Source organism: Schistocerca americana, chromosome 4 (genome assembly GCF_021461395.2).
Source record: "Schistocerca americana isolate TAMUIC-IGC-003095 chromosome 4, iqSchAmer2.1, whole genome shotgun sequence".
Classification (NCBI taxonomy): Eukaryota; Metazoa; Arthropoda; class Insecta; order Orthoptera; family Acrididae; genus Schistocerca; species Schistocerca americana.
In genome coordinates, this window is record NC_060122.1 from 222,774,387 (window position 1) to 222,790,804 (window position 16,418).

At 41.5% G+C, this 16,418-nt stretch overlaps 1 protein-coding gene across 1 annotated transcript in view; it reads right to left on the minus strand.

Moving 5' to 3' along the window:
- LOC124613717 (nucleolar complex protein 3 homolog) overlaps positions 1–16,418 on the minus strand; it is a 108,024-nt gene that overhangs the window by 46,592 nt on the left and 45,014 nt on the right. The window contains exons 3-5 of the mRNA XM_047142437.1: positions 8,260–8,432; positions 5,641–5,876; positions 5,379–5,535 (exon numbers count right to left, since the gene is read on the minus strand). Coding sequence (XP_046998393.1) covers positions 5,379–5,535; positions 5,641–5,876; positions 8,260–8,432 — 566 coding nt within the window. The remainder of the gene's footprint in view (positions 1–5,378; positions 5,536–5,640; positions 5,877–8,259; positions 8,433–16,418) is intronic.

Genomic DNA, 16,418 nt, shown 5'->3' on the forward strand with positions numbered 1-16,418 from the left:
GTCCTGCAACTGTATCTTCCGCAGGGATAAGATCCCTTTAGCAGTGGGTTGGGAGGAGGAATGGCATAGAGATGGAATAGGATGTCGTCAATGTTGGATGGGCAATGGAGTACCACTTTTAGCGAATGGGGGGGGATCTTGGGTAAGATGTCTCTTTTTTTACAGAATGATAAATAATGAAATCCTGGCAAAGGTTGTGGTTCAGTTGTTCCACTCCAGGGTGAACATAGTCGTCTCATAACAACTCTGCTGCAATCACTGCACATCCAACCAGCTGTCCACCCACATGAATGGCCACTGCCAAACTGTGGCCAAAAACCAAGTTGGTCACCCAGTGGTAAAACATGCAGCTGAATACAACACACCCAATTTCAATGGCTCCTTCACAACCTGGACCATCTGTAGCCTCACCTTTCCTGAACTATGCAGATGGGAATACTCCTTGCAACATAACTTATGCTCTCGTAACCCTCCTGGCCTCAATTGCCATTAACCCAATGTCCCCACACGCTCTAATCAACAGTTTCCCCTTCTTCTGTCCTATCACCCCTTCCTGATTCATGCCTCCATGTCATCCATTGTGTGCTGTTTCCCACTGGCTATGGTACCCGTGCATCACATGCTTAGCTTGTGCACATGCCACACCTCCCTCCTGCATTCCTAGACAGCAAATTGGGTGCCTCCCTCAGAGCTGCTAATTACCCACCCCCATCCCCTTTACTGCTTTCCACTTCTCTCTCCCTCTCTTCACCACACCCAACACAACCCAACCCAAACTGCAATCACAACATTGAGCACCCAGCTGGTATTATGTAGAGGCACAGGTGAGCAGGTGTGTGTGTGTGTGTGTGTGTGTGTGTGTGTGTGTGTGTGTGTCCTCTAGCTCAAGAAAGGACTGATTCTGAAAGCTAGCACTTTTTTTTTCTCCATTATCATTCGACTACATGATTGCCGCACAGTCACACCCAATAAACAAGCAGAATTATGCATAAAGAGTAATTTACAATGACACAGCCACAGAAAACTAATCATAATAGAGGTAGGTTTCACACTGAGATTCATCAGAAGAATTCTCTGGATGTGTACTCCACCCACAAATGCGGCAGTTTAAGAAACTCTCATTCAAAAGTCATTTAGTATTAACTCAGTCTGTGACCCTTGCTAGGTGGGACGGTGGGAGGAAACAGAGAAGATTCAAACAGGGAGAGGACATTTTGTCACAGGTTTGCTTAGTAAGCACCACAGTGTCATAGAGGTGCTCATCCATCTCCTGTGGCAGGCGCTACAATAGAGGCATTGTGAATCACAGTTTGGCTTACAGTCAACAACATCAAAGAATATGTGAAGAGTCCACCAACACATAGCTTTCCCACACACATACCTTGCAAAAAGTCCATGACAGTAAAATTAGAGATCTAAGTTCATACAGTAAAATTAGGGATCTAAGTTCATACGGGGCCTTACCAACAGTCGTTCCATGACTGAAACAGGAAAGTGTGAAGTGATAGTGTTATCTGGAGACCCCTCTAACATAAACAATAAAGTGCTGAGTCATGATAGGCACAACTTCCTATTCCTGCCTCGGAGTACCAAACCTCCCCATGACCCCTCACAGCTGACAAACCCTGTCTCGCAGACATACTACACTTACCCCACCCTCCAAAACTCTCTCTCATCACCACACAGTACCCAGAACCTAAACAGACCCGCAACACAGTTATGAACCTTTCCTCCAGAAGCCTTAGACCCACAGAAATATCTGTCCTTTCCAAAGGCCTCACCTTTTGTCCCACTCCCAAATTCAACCATGCAAGACTAGTTAAAGACGTTCTCTCCTTCTCCCTATCCCTACAGTGGAAACACTTTTTCGCCACCAACCCAATCAATCAGTCTCAACCGAAGACCAACACTGAACCTTGCCTAACTCAGTTCACTCCTCTATCCAACCATGATCCACCCCCACTGCCTCCAAACAAACCCCTGTTAACTTTCCAGAAATTCTTAACCTCGAACCCTGCCTCGCCATCATTCCCCAAATCCCTCAACATGCAAACTAATCTTACATCCGCATAAAGAACCGCAGTCCGCCATCTAAAAAACTGATCCTGACCTTATAATTCTACCTGCAGACAAAGGCTCCACCACCGTTGTTTTGAACTGCAAGGATTATGTGGCAGAAGGACTCTGTCAACAGTCAGATACTTCCACCTACAAACTATGCCACAGTGATCCCATTCCAGTAATCCAGCAGGATCTCCAGTCACTACTCAAATCCTTAGGCCTATCCCAGAACCTCTCCCCAGAGTCCATCTCTCTACTTACCCCTACCACTCCCCGCACTCCCACCTTCTACGCGCTTCCTAAAGTCCATAAACCCAACCACCCAGGATGCCCCATTGTGGCCGGCTACTGTGCCCCCACTAAGAGAATCTCTGCTCTTATAGACCAACACCTTCGACCTATTACCTGGAACCTATTCTCCTATATAAAAGATACCAACCATTTCCTCACCCGACTTTCCACAGTTCCTGTCCGTTTACCACACGGTGCCCTGCTCATCACTATTGATGCCACCTCCCTGTACACTAACATTCCTAAAGCCCATGGCCTTACAGCTATCGAACACTACCTTTCCAGACGCCCTATGGATTCGAAACCAACAATGTCCTTCCTAGTCTCCATTACCAACTATATCCTCACCCACAATTACTTCTCCTTTGAAGGCATTACCTACAAACAAATCCGCAGTATGGCTATGGGCACCCGCATGGCACCATCCTATGCTAACCTATTCAGGGCCATCTAGAGGAATCCTTCCTAAAAACCCAGAATCCTAAACCCCTCACCTGGTTCAGATTCATTGATGACATCTTTGCTATCTGGATTGAAGGTGAGGACACCTTATTCACATTTCTCCAGAACCTCAACAACTTCTCCCCCATTTGCTTCACCTGGTCCTACTCAACCCAACAACCCACCTTGCTAGATGTTGACCTCCACCTCAGAGATGGCTACATCAGTACTCCATCCATATCAAACCTACTAACCACCAGCAACACCTCTACTTCGTCAGCTGCCACCCATTCCATACCAAGAAGTCCCTTCCGTACAGCCTAGCCACCAGTGGTCGTCGCATCTGCAGTGACAAGCAGTCCCTCTCTAAATATACCGAGGGTCTCTCTGAAGTCTTCACTGACCGTAATTATCCTCCCATCCTTGTACAAAAACAAATCTCTCGTGCCTTATCTTTCGAGTCCCCCACCACCTCCCAAAGTCCCACAGTCTGGACACAGAGGAGCATTCCCCTCATAACTCAGTACCATCCGGGACTGGAGCAACTGTATTACATTCTCCGCCAGCGTTTCGATTAGCTTTCGTCTTGTCCTGAAATGAGAAATGTCCTGCTCACTATCCTTCCCACCCATCCTACTGTGGTATTCTGCCATCCACTGAACCTACACAATATACTCGTCCATCCTTACACAACCCCTGCTCCCAATCTCTTATCTCATGGCTCATACCACTGTAATAGACCTAGATGCAAGACCTGTCCCACACATCCTCCTGCCACCACCTACTCCAGTCCGGTCACTAACATCACCCATCCCATCAAAGGCAGGGCTACCTGTGAAACCAGTCATGTGATTTACAAGCTAAGCTGCAACCACTGTGCTGCGTTCGATGTAGGCATGACAACCAACAAGCTGTCTGTCAGCATGAATGGCCACCGACAAACTGTGGCCAAAAAACAAGTGGACCACCCCGTTGCTGAACACGCTGACAAACATGATATCCCTCATCTCAATGACTGCTTCATAGCCTGTGCTATATGGATCCTTCCCACCAACACCAGCTTTTCTGAATTGTGCAGATGGGAACTTCCCCTGCAATACATCCTATGTTCCCGTAACCCTCCTGGCCTCAACCTGCGTTAGTCACTGTCCTCACCCATCCAGCCCCCTCCCTGTTCCCATTCCAGGACTACACAGCCATCATGTCACTGCCACACCCAGTCATTTAATTTCTTTTTATTTCTTTCCTTTCCGCTACTTACTCCCTCCCCCACTCCACACCTTCTCTCCTGTCCTCCGTCTAAACTGCAACACTTCACTGTCTGCCACTCCCACCATACTATCCCTCCCCCACCCCGCCCCAGCCTCCTCCTTACCCCCAACCAGTCGCAACTCCCATCATGCACTGATGCTGCTGCTCGCAGTGTGGTTTCAGTTCTCTGAGACTGCAGATGTGTGTGCAAGTTGCTTTTGCCTGAATGTGTATGTGCGTGTGGGTACGTGTGTCTACTGCTGACAAAGGCCTTAATGGCCGAAAACTATAATTGTGTGAATCTTTTTGTTGTGCCTATCGTGACTCAGCATCTCCGCTATATGGTAAGTGACAACTTTCCTTCTCTGGTATTGTTACATTTCTTCCTGGATTTTCCATTATTTGACACACAATAAGGTGGTTTATGGAGTATAGATCCTGGGTAAGTATAATGGGAAGAATATAGTTTGGACTTTAGTCATTTTGAGTAGCTCACAAATTAGCCATAACATGTCAGAAAACAGCACAGTAAATAACATGAATCTATATCAACACAATATCGACATCATATGGCTTTTCCAAAGATTGCTACCAATATCTCATAACAACATTGACGTGATGTTAGCAGGTAAAAAGAAGTCAGTAAGAAGATGTATGTGCTATCAAGTAGGTTACGGTAATTTAATGATTTCTGCCATCATGTGCGTTTGCTTGCAGTCCCACCTCAGTGACCAGAGACAATGGTCATGTGTGTGTGTGTGTGTGTGTGTGTGTGTGTGTGTGAGTTGTGCTTGCGTGAATGTGTGTGTGTGTTATCTGCTTTAGAAGAAGGCCTTTTGGCTGGAAGCTCACATGCATAACAATTGCTTTGTTGCACCTGTCTGCGACTCAACATTTACTCTGTACGATGAAAGCTATCTATCTTTTTCATAATACTGTCATTATTAGAGCCTGGATATGCCATTATTTGATTTCATCAAATTGCATCGACACAAATGACTAACAGAATTAAAGAAAGTCAAAGATCAATGGAGTACAGAGTACTGAATGAAATATCCCATCAATATAGTTAATAAAAAGTCTCAACACAACATACTATTTTTCAAAACTTTCAGTCCATGTTTTCTGCTCCAACTACACCTTCTGTGTCCATTTTGTTAATTTTATTGCTGAACAATATATATAAATTAGACATAGAAATTGCAACATTTCAAAAATTAATCTAATTTAAAACAAAAAAAGTTTTTTTCCTGTAAGGCTCTTATCTCATAGATGATTACAATAACTTTTACAACAAAAAGGAGACTTTAAAATTAAATAAAGGAGTTACATACATTTTACTCCAGCAGTTTCCTGGTGCTTAATTTGATATGCTGGTAGGAGGTCTTTAAAAACTTCCAGCAATGAAACACATGCCAGTTTGCAAACTGTAATACGTATTTCAGGAGTTCTTTCTTCCATAATTTCCAGCAACACCTTGAAATTTTTCACCTGGGCAACATACCACAAGTTACTTCAGTTAGACCTACTCCAACATTATGACTAGACGAACATATAATTCAACACCAACAAGTTATAAATAAATACGATTAATACCTTTGTCTCTGGTGCCTCAAGGAGTCCACTAGAAAGGACACCAATCTGAAATTTACGTTTCTGAAGAAGCTGTTGCCTATGAAAAATTAACTGTGCTGTGCTGATTGGTACATTCGGATTCAACGAATCACCTTCTACGGTTTCATCAAGTACAAGTTCACCATCACTCTCACTATCTGGTTCCACTGCCTTTCCTTCTTCAGGTATATTTTCTTTTTCATTATCTTCATCATTCACTACAATTAGAAAGATGTGACAAAACAATAATGATGTAGTGTAAACATATATTTTGTAAAAGCAGGGGAAACATGTGTACATAATACTTTCAGAAATGGCTGTAGCCATTAGTATAAGAGGAGTCACCATGCACTACGGATGTAGATTATGTTGGAAGTTCAAAACAAAGTTCACAGAAAACAAGTTGGCAGTCCGGTTTTCTCAGAGATGTTTTAAATATGGTGCTTTCAACTGAGGAACATATTTTTCTTGTTGAACACATTCTTCTACAAGGTGATAAATAATTTTCTGAAAAATTCTGAGAAAAATTTGTATCTCATTATAATGCAATTTATTGACTTACTGCTAAACTTGGAGAGACAGTCTCAATTTAGATGCCGAATGAACTGCAAGACCACCTAAATTAAACGAAGAGAAGTAGTTGCATATCTCTGACTCAACACAACAGAGACTTGTAACCTGTATGAAGTGACAGCAGTGAGAGAATATAAAAATGTGGATCATGAAAAAGCGAATTTGTTACTGTAAATGGTTTACATCGTTTATTGAGAAGAATACGACTGATATTCTTGATGCCATCTTCTATACAGATGAGGCCTGGTCCCACTCTCTGGTCATGTTAAAACAAAAAGTCACAAGTATGGTCCATTGAGAATTCTTGTGCTCTGCTTAAAATGCCATGGTGTGAGCAGGAAACTGGAGTGTGGGTACCAGTATCCAGATGGTACCTTATTCGACCTTTATTTTTTGAAGAGACTGTGAATAGTGAACATTATTGTTTAATGATCCACAATTTCACTTGCCAGCTACAGGAAGACTAAATAAACTACCAATGATTTTAATAAGACTGCACTACTTCATGCGTAGCTAACAAAACAATGCATCTTCTTAGAGTGTCTTTTTGGGGAAAGTGTCATCTCAAAACCATATGGCCCCCTTGGTCACCAGACATTATTACCAGACTTTTTTTGTGGGGAGCAGCAAAATCTGTAGTGTGTCACCATCATTTAGCTATATGAATGAGGTGTCCTATACATCCTCCCACTACCACCTACCCCATTTCGATCACTAACATCACCGACCCCATCAAAGGCAGGGCTACCTGTGAGATCAGTCATTTGATTTACAAGCTAAGCTGCAGCCACTGTGCTGTGTTCTGTGTGGGCATGACAATCAACAAGCTGTCTGTCCACATGACTGGCCACTTACAAACTGGAACCAAGAAACAGCTGGACCAACCAGCTGCTGAGCACACTACCCAACGCAACATTCTTCATTTTAATGGCTGATTCAGAGAGTGTGTCATCTGGATCATTCCTACCAACACCAGCTTTTCTGAACTGTGCAGGTTGGAACCCTCCTTGCAATATATCTTAGGTTCCCATAACCTTCCTGGCCTCAACCTCCGTTAGTCACTGTCCTTCACGCACCTATCCCCTCCCTGTTCCCACTCTAGCACTATACAGCCCTCTATTCCACCAATGCACTTACAACCTGTTTACTGCTCCCCTTTTCTGCTGCCCCCACTTTCCCTCCATCTAACCTCCCATCCTAGCAGCCCTACCCTCTCTCCACCTTGTCCCTGTACGCTCCCACAAGCAGCACTCTACCTTCTCCCACCCCAACTCTACTATCCCTCCATCTCCCTGTTCCAGCCTCCTCCTTATCCTTCCCAACCTGACTGCTTCTCCCATCATGTGCAGTTATTCACAGTCTGGCCTTGGCAGCCAGACATGTCGTATATAGGGTAGTTGTGTTTACGTGTATGTGTGTGTGTGTGTGTGTGTGTGTGTGTGTGTGTGTGTGTGTGTGTTTTAACATTGTCAAATTTCGAAGAAGGCATTTTTGGCTGAAGCTTACTTGTCTGACAGTGTTTTTGTTATGCCTATCTGTGACTCAACATACCTGCCATATGGTTAGTAGCAATCTATTGTTTCCTTAACATTGTTATCATTACACACTGGATTTTCCATCGTTAAATTACTTTCTTCATATCATTTATGAAAGTGGTTTTTCTTTCATTACCCTCACTGGGAAGTTTACATTAATAATTTTAATAAAACAGCCAACTAAGGCAGTGGTGTGATCGACGAGAGGATACTGAAAACGATGTGCAGTGTGCATGCGCTGCAATTTAGGCAACTTGTTAGGCAAGTTTGATGTCATTTTCTGGCTTTATAGACTGCAAGTGTCATGTATCAAATTGTTTGTCTCAACTTTCCCTACATCACTATGGTATGTTTTAAAAATTTATTGTTTATATCCTGTACGGTCTGTTATTCCAGATACTTTTTTTTTTTAAAAAAAAAGGGAAAGAAAGAAAGAAAGTAAGTAAGTATTTTAGATGCTTATGTTTGCTTGTGTTACATTTATTTAAATTACCTTCTTCTTCTTCCACAGTCCTGCACACAATTCCCTGCTTAGTTTTAATAGGCAACAGGTACTTTGTCTTCTTATTTCCTGGTTCTAGCAGTTCTTCCTCATATTTATCTTCTATCTCTCGTTCACCATCATCAGGAACCCTTTTCCTTTTATTCACATCCTTGGGACTGTCACTAGAACATAATTTACTTTTATTGTTTAACAATCAACAGTTGGTAAAAGAGCATGGAATAACAAAGATTTTAATCCGCAGTGTTTCAATCTCTTTGTAGTGGGCAAGTTGCCTCCACAGTACTAAGACAAAGAATACTTCAATGTTAAGATATACATACATTTTCCAGCAATTGCATCAACTTGATTATTTTTCTTACAAAAGTTTGAAAGTAGGAGCATTACACTTTTTTAACCAGGAAAATGACACAGCACCTGGTTTCAACATTTTCTCTTGGGATTTACTGTGTGTGGACTGTAAGCAACTCAATAAATCAGAGTGACACAAAATGATAATATCAAGAATATAAAAGACAAATCCTATTTCTGTCAAAGTAAGGATCTGACAGAAGACATATAACACTACTATTCACGGTTCAGTTATTCAAACAGCCAAATAAGCAAATTTAAGTCTACGGATTACATTAAAAATATAGGACCCAGCTTCAGCCTCGACAATAGTGGTAGCTCAATGTAGCATGGAGTTCATGAGGATATTACACATAAAACACTAACTTGAGGGATAGCAAACTCCTATTCAAAACTATTTGAAAGGGCACCACTGACTAGATACCTACAATAATACTGTGAGAGAAGGGATCATACAAAGGTAGGAAGATGTTCCTGGAAGATCTGCACCTATAACTGCCTTTGGATATTGTGTCCCCAGAATGTATTAATAATGTTCCCACAGCTGAACTGGGAAGAAGAAGAAGAAGAAGAAGAAGAAGAGGAAGAAGAAAAGGGCAAATGGAGGGGGGTTATCAATCTCTTGACAGAAAATCTTTTAATAAATTCGGACAATCAACAAAGGAATACTGTCTTCGAAACACTCATTGATGGAGACTTAGAAGTTATCTTTGTTCAAGAACAGCACAAGGTAGCATTTGATCATTTACGCCATGGTTTCCCTAAACAGCACACGAAAGTGACCAGCGAGATGCCATAAAATTCTACAACTGACTTTATCATTATCACCTTGGTATCACCCAATCCTCAGACAATGAAGAATACAGCTCCTGCATGGGGGTGGAGTAACTGTGAACTTCACCGAGCGAGGTGGTGCAGTGGTTAGACACTGGACTCGCATTCGGAAGGACGACGGTTCAATCCCGCGTCCGGCCATCCTGATTTAGGTTTTCCGTGATTTCCCTAAATCGCTCCAGGCAAATGCCGGGATGGTTCCTTTGAAAGGGCACGGCTGACTTCCTTCCCAATCCTATAAGACCGATGACCTCGCTGTCTGGTCTCCTTCCCCAAAAAACCCAACCCAACCCAACTGTGAACTTCGTTATTGGTTAATGAGGCTCCAATCAGTTCCTCAGCATCCACCTGGTGGTGGTTCAAAAGTAGGTTTCTGAAGGAAATGGAAGGAACTAGGGCACAATTCTATGTCAGGATCTCAGTAATGTGTCCTCAACTAAATACATTATCTTCCATAAAAACAAACCCTGGGATACATGGGTCGTTTCATAGGCTTGAGCTGTTTGCATTACTCCCATTAGAGATAGGACTGGTTCTTCAATTCATGTTTGCTCACTTATGCAACAGGGATGACTCATTGTAACATTCCTGATAAGCGAATCTACGTAATTCTGCCCGCACAAATACACACATCAAAAAAAGTTTTTCGTCACCCTGATTCCCACAACTCCTGAAGATAGATGTTAACTGTGGAGATTGTATCATAGGCACAGGCCCTTTGACTGATGTCACTAACTAAACACGCCAAAGACAGACAACCATGCATGAGCAGTGCCTATTAGACAGAGGGGGCCTGACAGCTGATCAGTTCCAGTCATGCCACCAGGAAGGAGGTACACGGCTCCTGTTGTCTGCAGTTCAACCATGCATAGATGGTCAATACTGTCGTTTGATTGTGCCCGCATTGTTACTTTGTGCCAGGAAGAACTCTCAACAAGGGAAGTGTCCAGGGATCTTGGAGTGAACCAAAGCGATGTTGTTTGGACATGGAGAAGATGTAGAGAGACAGGAACTGTTGATGACATGCCACGCTCGGGCCGCCCAAGGGCTACTACTGCAGTGGATGACTACTGGGATTATGGCTCAGAGGAACCCTGACAGCAACGCCACCATGTTGAATAATGCTTTTTGTCCAGCCACAGGAGGTCGTGTTATAACTCAAACTGTGCGCAATAGGCTGCACGGTGCACAACTTCATTCCCGGTGTCCATGGCGAGGTCTTTCTTTGCAATCATGACACCATGGAGCATGGTACATATGGGTCCAAGAACATGTCGAATGGAGCACTCAGGATTGGCATCACATTCTCTTCACCGATGAGTGTCGCATATGCCTTCAACCAGACAATCATCAGAGACACGTTTGGAGGCAACCCGGTCAGGCTGAATGGCTTAGACACGTTGTCCAGCGATTGTAGCAAGGTAGAGGTTCCCTGCTGTTTCGTGGTGGCATTATGTGGGGCCAATGTAGACCGCTGGTGGTCATGGAAGGCACCGTAACAGCTGTACGATAGGTGAATGCCATCTTCCGATCAATAGTGCAACCATATCGGCAGCATATTGGCGAGGCATTCACCTTCATGGATGACAATTCGTGCCCCCATTGTGCACATTTTATGAATGACTTCCTTCAGGATAACGACATAGCTCGACTAGAATGGCCAGCATGTTCTCCAGAAATGGACCCTATCAAACATGCCTGGGATGGACTGAAAAGGGCTGTTTATGGACGTGACCCACCAACCACTCTGAGGGATATACGCTGAATTGTCATTGAGGAGTGAGACAATCTGGACCAACAGTGCCTTGATGAACTTGTAGATAGCATGCCACGATGAATACAGGCATGCATCAATGTCAGAGGACGTGCTACTGGGTATTAGAGGTACCGGAGTGTACAGCAATCTGGACCACTACCTCTGAAAGTCCCGCCATATGGTGGTACAACATGCAATGTGTGGTTTTCATGAGCAATAAAAAGGGCGGAAATGATACTGATGTTTATCTCTATTCCAATTTTCTGTACAGGTTCCGGAACTATCGGAACCAAGGTGATGCAAAACTTTTTTTGATGTTTGTATTAAATATTATGACTTTTATTGCTCACTTAGTATTTTATACTGTTTTTAAGTGTATGGGATTTTGTTCTGTTAGATATCAGTCTTCATTTGTTTAGAAACAAGGTATTGATTGACAAAATAAATTTTCCACTTTGTAGCATATTCTGACTGAGAATTTACGGAGATGAAACAGCTAAGGCCGTCAGTCTCCTAGTCAACCCCATAGGACAGAACCAGTGTACCCATTCTGCCTGCGTATGGAGTTAATTTTGTGTGCAAGTGTAAGAAAGTGTTCTAAATGTTTGGGTAGCGTGTGTCTGAGGTGGAACATGGGATCCAGCCTGGTATACACACAGTGAGATGTAGGAAACCGCATAAAAACAACAACAACCCCTCACAATTATCCAGGGTCGGTGTACCTCTCTGCCCTGGAAATGGTTGTGTTAAACACATGGCAAACTGGGCGGGTATTCTGCAGTGGAGTGACCACTGACATTAAACTTCCTGGCATGTTCAAACTGTGTGAGGGACTGTGACCCAAACCATTGCCTTTTGTGGGCAAATGCTCTACCAACTGAGCTACCTACATGTGACTAATAATCCATCTTCACAGATTTACTTCCACCAGTTTCTCATCTTTTACCTTCCAAATTTCACAGAAATTCTCCTGCATACGCTGCAGGACTAGCACATCTGAAAGAAAGGGTACTACAGAGACATGGCTTAGCCACAGCCTGTGGCATGGCTAGGTTAAAGAAAGGCAAAACTATGTTTACAGAATTTGTAGACTTTAGAGAAAGCTTTTAACAATGTTGATTGGAATAAACTCTTTAAAGTTCTGAAGGTTGCAGGGATAATACACAGGGAGCAAAAGTTTACACACAGTTTTTACAGAAATCAGACTGTTGTTATAAGAGTTGAATGATATGAAAGGGAAGCGGTAGTTGAGGAGGGAGAAAGACAGGACTGTAGCTTATCCCTGATGTTATTCAATCCGTAGACTTAGGAAGTAGTAAATGAAACTGCATAAAATTTTGGAGAAGAAATTAAAGTTGAGGAAGAAGAAAAAAAAAAACTTTGATGTTTGCTCATGACTTTGTAATTCTGTCAACGACAGCAAAGGACTTACAACCAGGTGAACAGAATGGATAGAAAAGAGGTTACAAGATGAGCATCAACAAAAGTAAAACAAGAGCAATGGTACATAGTAAAATTAAATCACATGATGTTGAGGGAATTAGATTAGGAACAAACATTGAAAGTAGTTGATGAGTTATGCTCTTTGGGCAGTAAAATAACTGATTATGACTGAAGTAGAGAGGATATAAAATTCATACTGGCTATAGCATGAAAAGTATTTGTGTAACACAGAAGTTTGTTAACATTTATATTAATATATAAATCTCAAAAGTTCTTGACCGAATTACTTCAAATTTTTATATGACACTTTAATAAACATTCAGATTGTCATAGGCCGTGTATTTTTTTAAACAACAATGTAGATTATGAATGAAAACACACGATACTTGTGTGATATTCTACTTGTGTGATATTGTTTACAAAACAGTTTTTGGCAGTCATGTCATTGTCAGGTACATAGATAATATGAAGCTAATAGATAAAACATGTGACACATTAAAGAATGAACTATATGACAAATTATAACAATTACTTTATTTGTGTTTTCTCTAGCCAGTATTTGATGAGTAGATTTTTTTGCATCCAATTGCATTGTTTAGGGTGTTACTTACAATATTTATTTATTTATTTTTTGCTGTCTTGCCTTGTTGGTGGCATGTTAAACTGCTAATTTCTTCTTTTGCTGTCACTCCTTACAGTTACACACATTTGAGATAATTTATCAGCAAAACACAACATTTCTGTTGGAATTTGACATGTTATAGCTATGTGGCGATCATTTATTTGGGAAGCGGGCATGCAATTTTAAGGTTTTACTGACACTGACATGTTTAATGTTTTGTGTGTGTGTGTGTGTGTGTGTGTGTGTGTGTGTGTGTGTGTGTGTGTGTGTGTGTGATGCTGGGCGGGCGGGGGGGGGGGGAGGGGGGAGGGCGGGCAGGGTTGGGGTTATGTATGCAGCTCTTTTCTTCTACTACAGTAAATGACATTTTATTGCACAGTGGTGTGTATTCATTTAGCACTTTCTATCCTTACACTATTGATTTTTGGATGTGGTAATTCTCTTCTATTATTAAGTTTTGGGTAAAATTAGGTGGTTTTAATAATTTTAAAATCAGTTTGTATGTCCATTGGACGATCATTCTCTGCTATTAGGTGATCCGCAAATGCTGAGTGCGAACTCTTACTTTTTAATGCTCTGACATGTTCTACACATCTGGTTCTCAAATTCTTCCATGTTTGGCCCACATACACAGACTGACAGAAATTATGAATTAATTGGTATATACTACACTGGCTGTATTTATTAATGTTTTTGATTTGTCTTCCAAGTTCTGTATTGTGTTGTCAGTTCAGTATACTGTGTTGAATCCTTGACTCTGTGCCTAGTCCACACCAGAACACTGTTGCGGGTCTTTATTGGACGGCTGCCCAGATCCAATGTCTTGCATCTGTTCAGGGACAGCCTCAGAACAAAAGTATCTTGTTCACACTACAAAGGGCAGCTTTGCTTAAAATGTTTCGGGAACTAACCTACACTGATCTCTCAGTTCCATTTTCACTTCTGATTATAAATCGAAAAAAAAAGGAAAATATGGTGGGTACAGAAGCTTTTCAGAGCAACCTATGAAATGTGTCAAGATCTCCTGGCTACATTAAAACTGAAAGATAGTGGTGGGTTTGTAAATTTTTTTTTTTTTTAAGCTGGCACTCTGTGATTTTGAACACCTTCTATAAGTGGTTGGAATGCATGATCAGTAAACAAAATATGAAGTTTAGAAATCAGAAATGACTTTAGAGATTTCTGACAAAGGCCCAGTTGGTCGAAAGCTCACTTTCTAACAATCTTTTTGTTATGGCTATCTGCAACTCAGCATCTCCATTGTATGCTGATGTATCAACTATGCTCTTCATAATATTGTTAGAGATTATTGAGTATCATCTAAAGTTTCGGTGCCTTGGCAGGGTGAAATGCTTTGAAAAAATATATATGTGTACTCTACCTTTTCCTGATTCTTGTACTGGATTTATAAAAAAATAAATGTGATTTGAAGCTCACAACTACTACTAATTTTATATTATCTTACCTTATATTCTTCTACATTTGTTCTAAAAACTCCTCTTGATTGATTGGCAGGTAGGAAAAACATGGGAGATTCATATCCCAAAAGTGAACATTTTTTGGAGAAGTCCCACTCTTCCTTTAAATTTCTCATGTTCCCTCCGAAACCGGCTTTTCAAAGTGAGAATTTTTTCCCATTTCCACTACTGAAATGCCAAAATTTTCTGACAAACGTTTTAACACTTGCCCTCATTTGTTGTGATTTCTATATTCGATATGTGTCATATTCCACAAGCAGTCGTTCATTTGATTGGTCTTCAATTAGCTTCAAAGTACTTTCAGCCACCCACATATTGGAAAATATATAATACAACCACATCAGATGACAAAAATAACACTGACATTATATGCCAGCCTTAACCAAACTCACTCCTGACCATGTCCACACTAGCAGAGTTGCACAATATTATTTCAGACAATCTCTTTCCATGGGATTCAAGTCTTGAGTCTCTTTAGACATGCAAAACACTCTGCGGACATGTGAACATGTTGTGGGTCGATTTGCAGGTTCAGACTCAATTCAGCTGTGAAACACTGAGTCCTGGTCTAGGTGTAGGCTTCAGTGTATTGCCCATCCTGTGTATAAATTTATTGTCGTATCACAGCCATTTTCCTGTGCAGTGTACTTTATTGTGTTTAGTTCCTTATGTAGTCATGATTGTTCTTGGGTGGTATGTTCAATTTGTGTAGTAAGTATCTGAAACTGGTTTGTTTAAGTGTTATTGGTAATTGGGCTAATTTTGGATAATTGTGTTGATGATGGTGGTGTCCTGTATATTGCGAACTACTTCATAAAACTGTGTCTTGCATCAGTTGGAATTCCTCTCCAGCTTTTATTAGGAAGGATGGAAAGAATGATGAGCCACAACATCCATAATATATTATATCCACACCAAGCCAGGTATTTTTCCCACAGCTCTTCAACAAATTGTAGAACATGATCACCAAATTCCAAAAACATGACTTAATATAAAATTTAACAATTTGGCTTATAATATAATTTACAGCTTTGTAATTATAAGTGTAAATAACGTGTCATCTGTAGCACAACAGCTGAAATCATACAGACATATAAAGGATATTAAAGTTTGCAAGCTTTCGGAGCCAGTGGCTCCTTCTTCTGACAGTAGGGTTGAAGGGGAAGGAACAGAGATGAAGGGAAAGACTGGTGAGGTTTACGAAAAGGGGTACAATTAAGAAAATCACCCAAAGCCCTGGGTAAGGGGAGACTTACTGGAGGGAATGAGGAGGAAAGGCAGGTTACTGGGGACTAAACCATATGAGATTTGAAAACCTAAGAGCTTAAAGGTGGAAGATAAGAGTACTATACAAGACAGAAATTGCTGCTAAAACAATGTGCATGAGTTAATTTGAGCCAAAAGCTAAGTGATACAATACAGAAATTGCTGCTAAAACACTGTGCAAGAGTTAATAAGAGCCAAAAGCTAAGTGATAGTAATGCTGATGTAAAAGACATAACAGTGTTTACATAACAGAGGTATATGATGTGTGTCATTTCACAGGTGGCTTTCCATTTGATAGTGTATGTTTTGCCAGTTACAGGGCTGGTATAGGAGGGTGCATAGGATAAGTCTAATAAAGCAGACAGTCAGAGGGGTAGGAGCCATAAGGTAGGGAGATGGG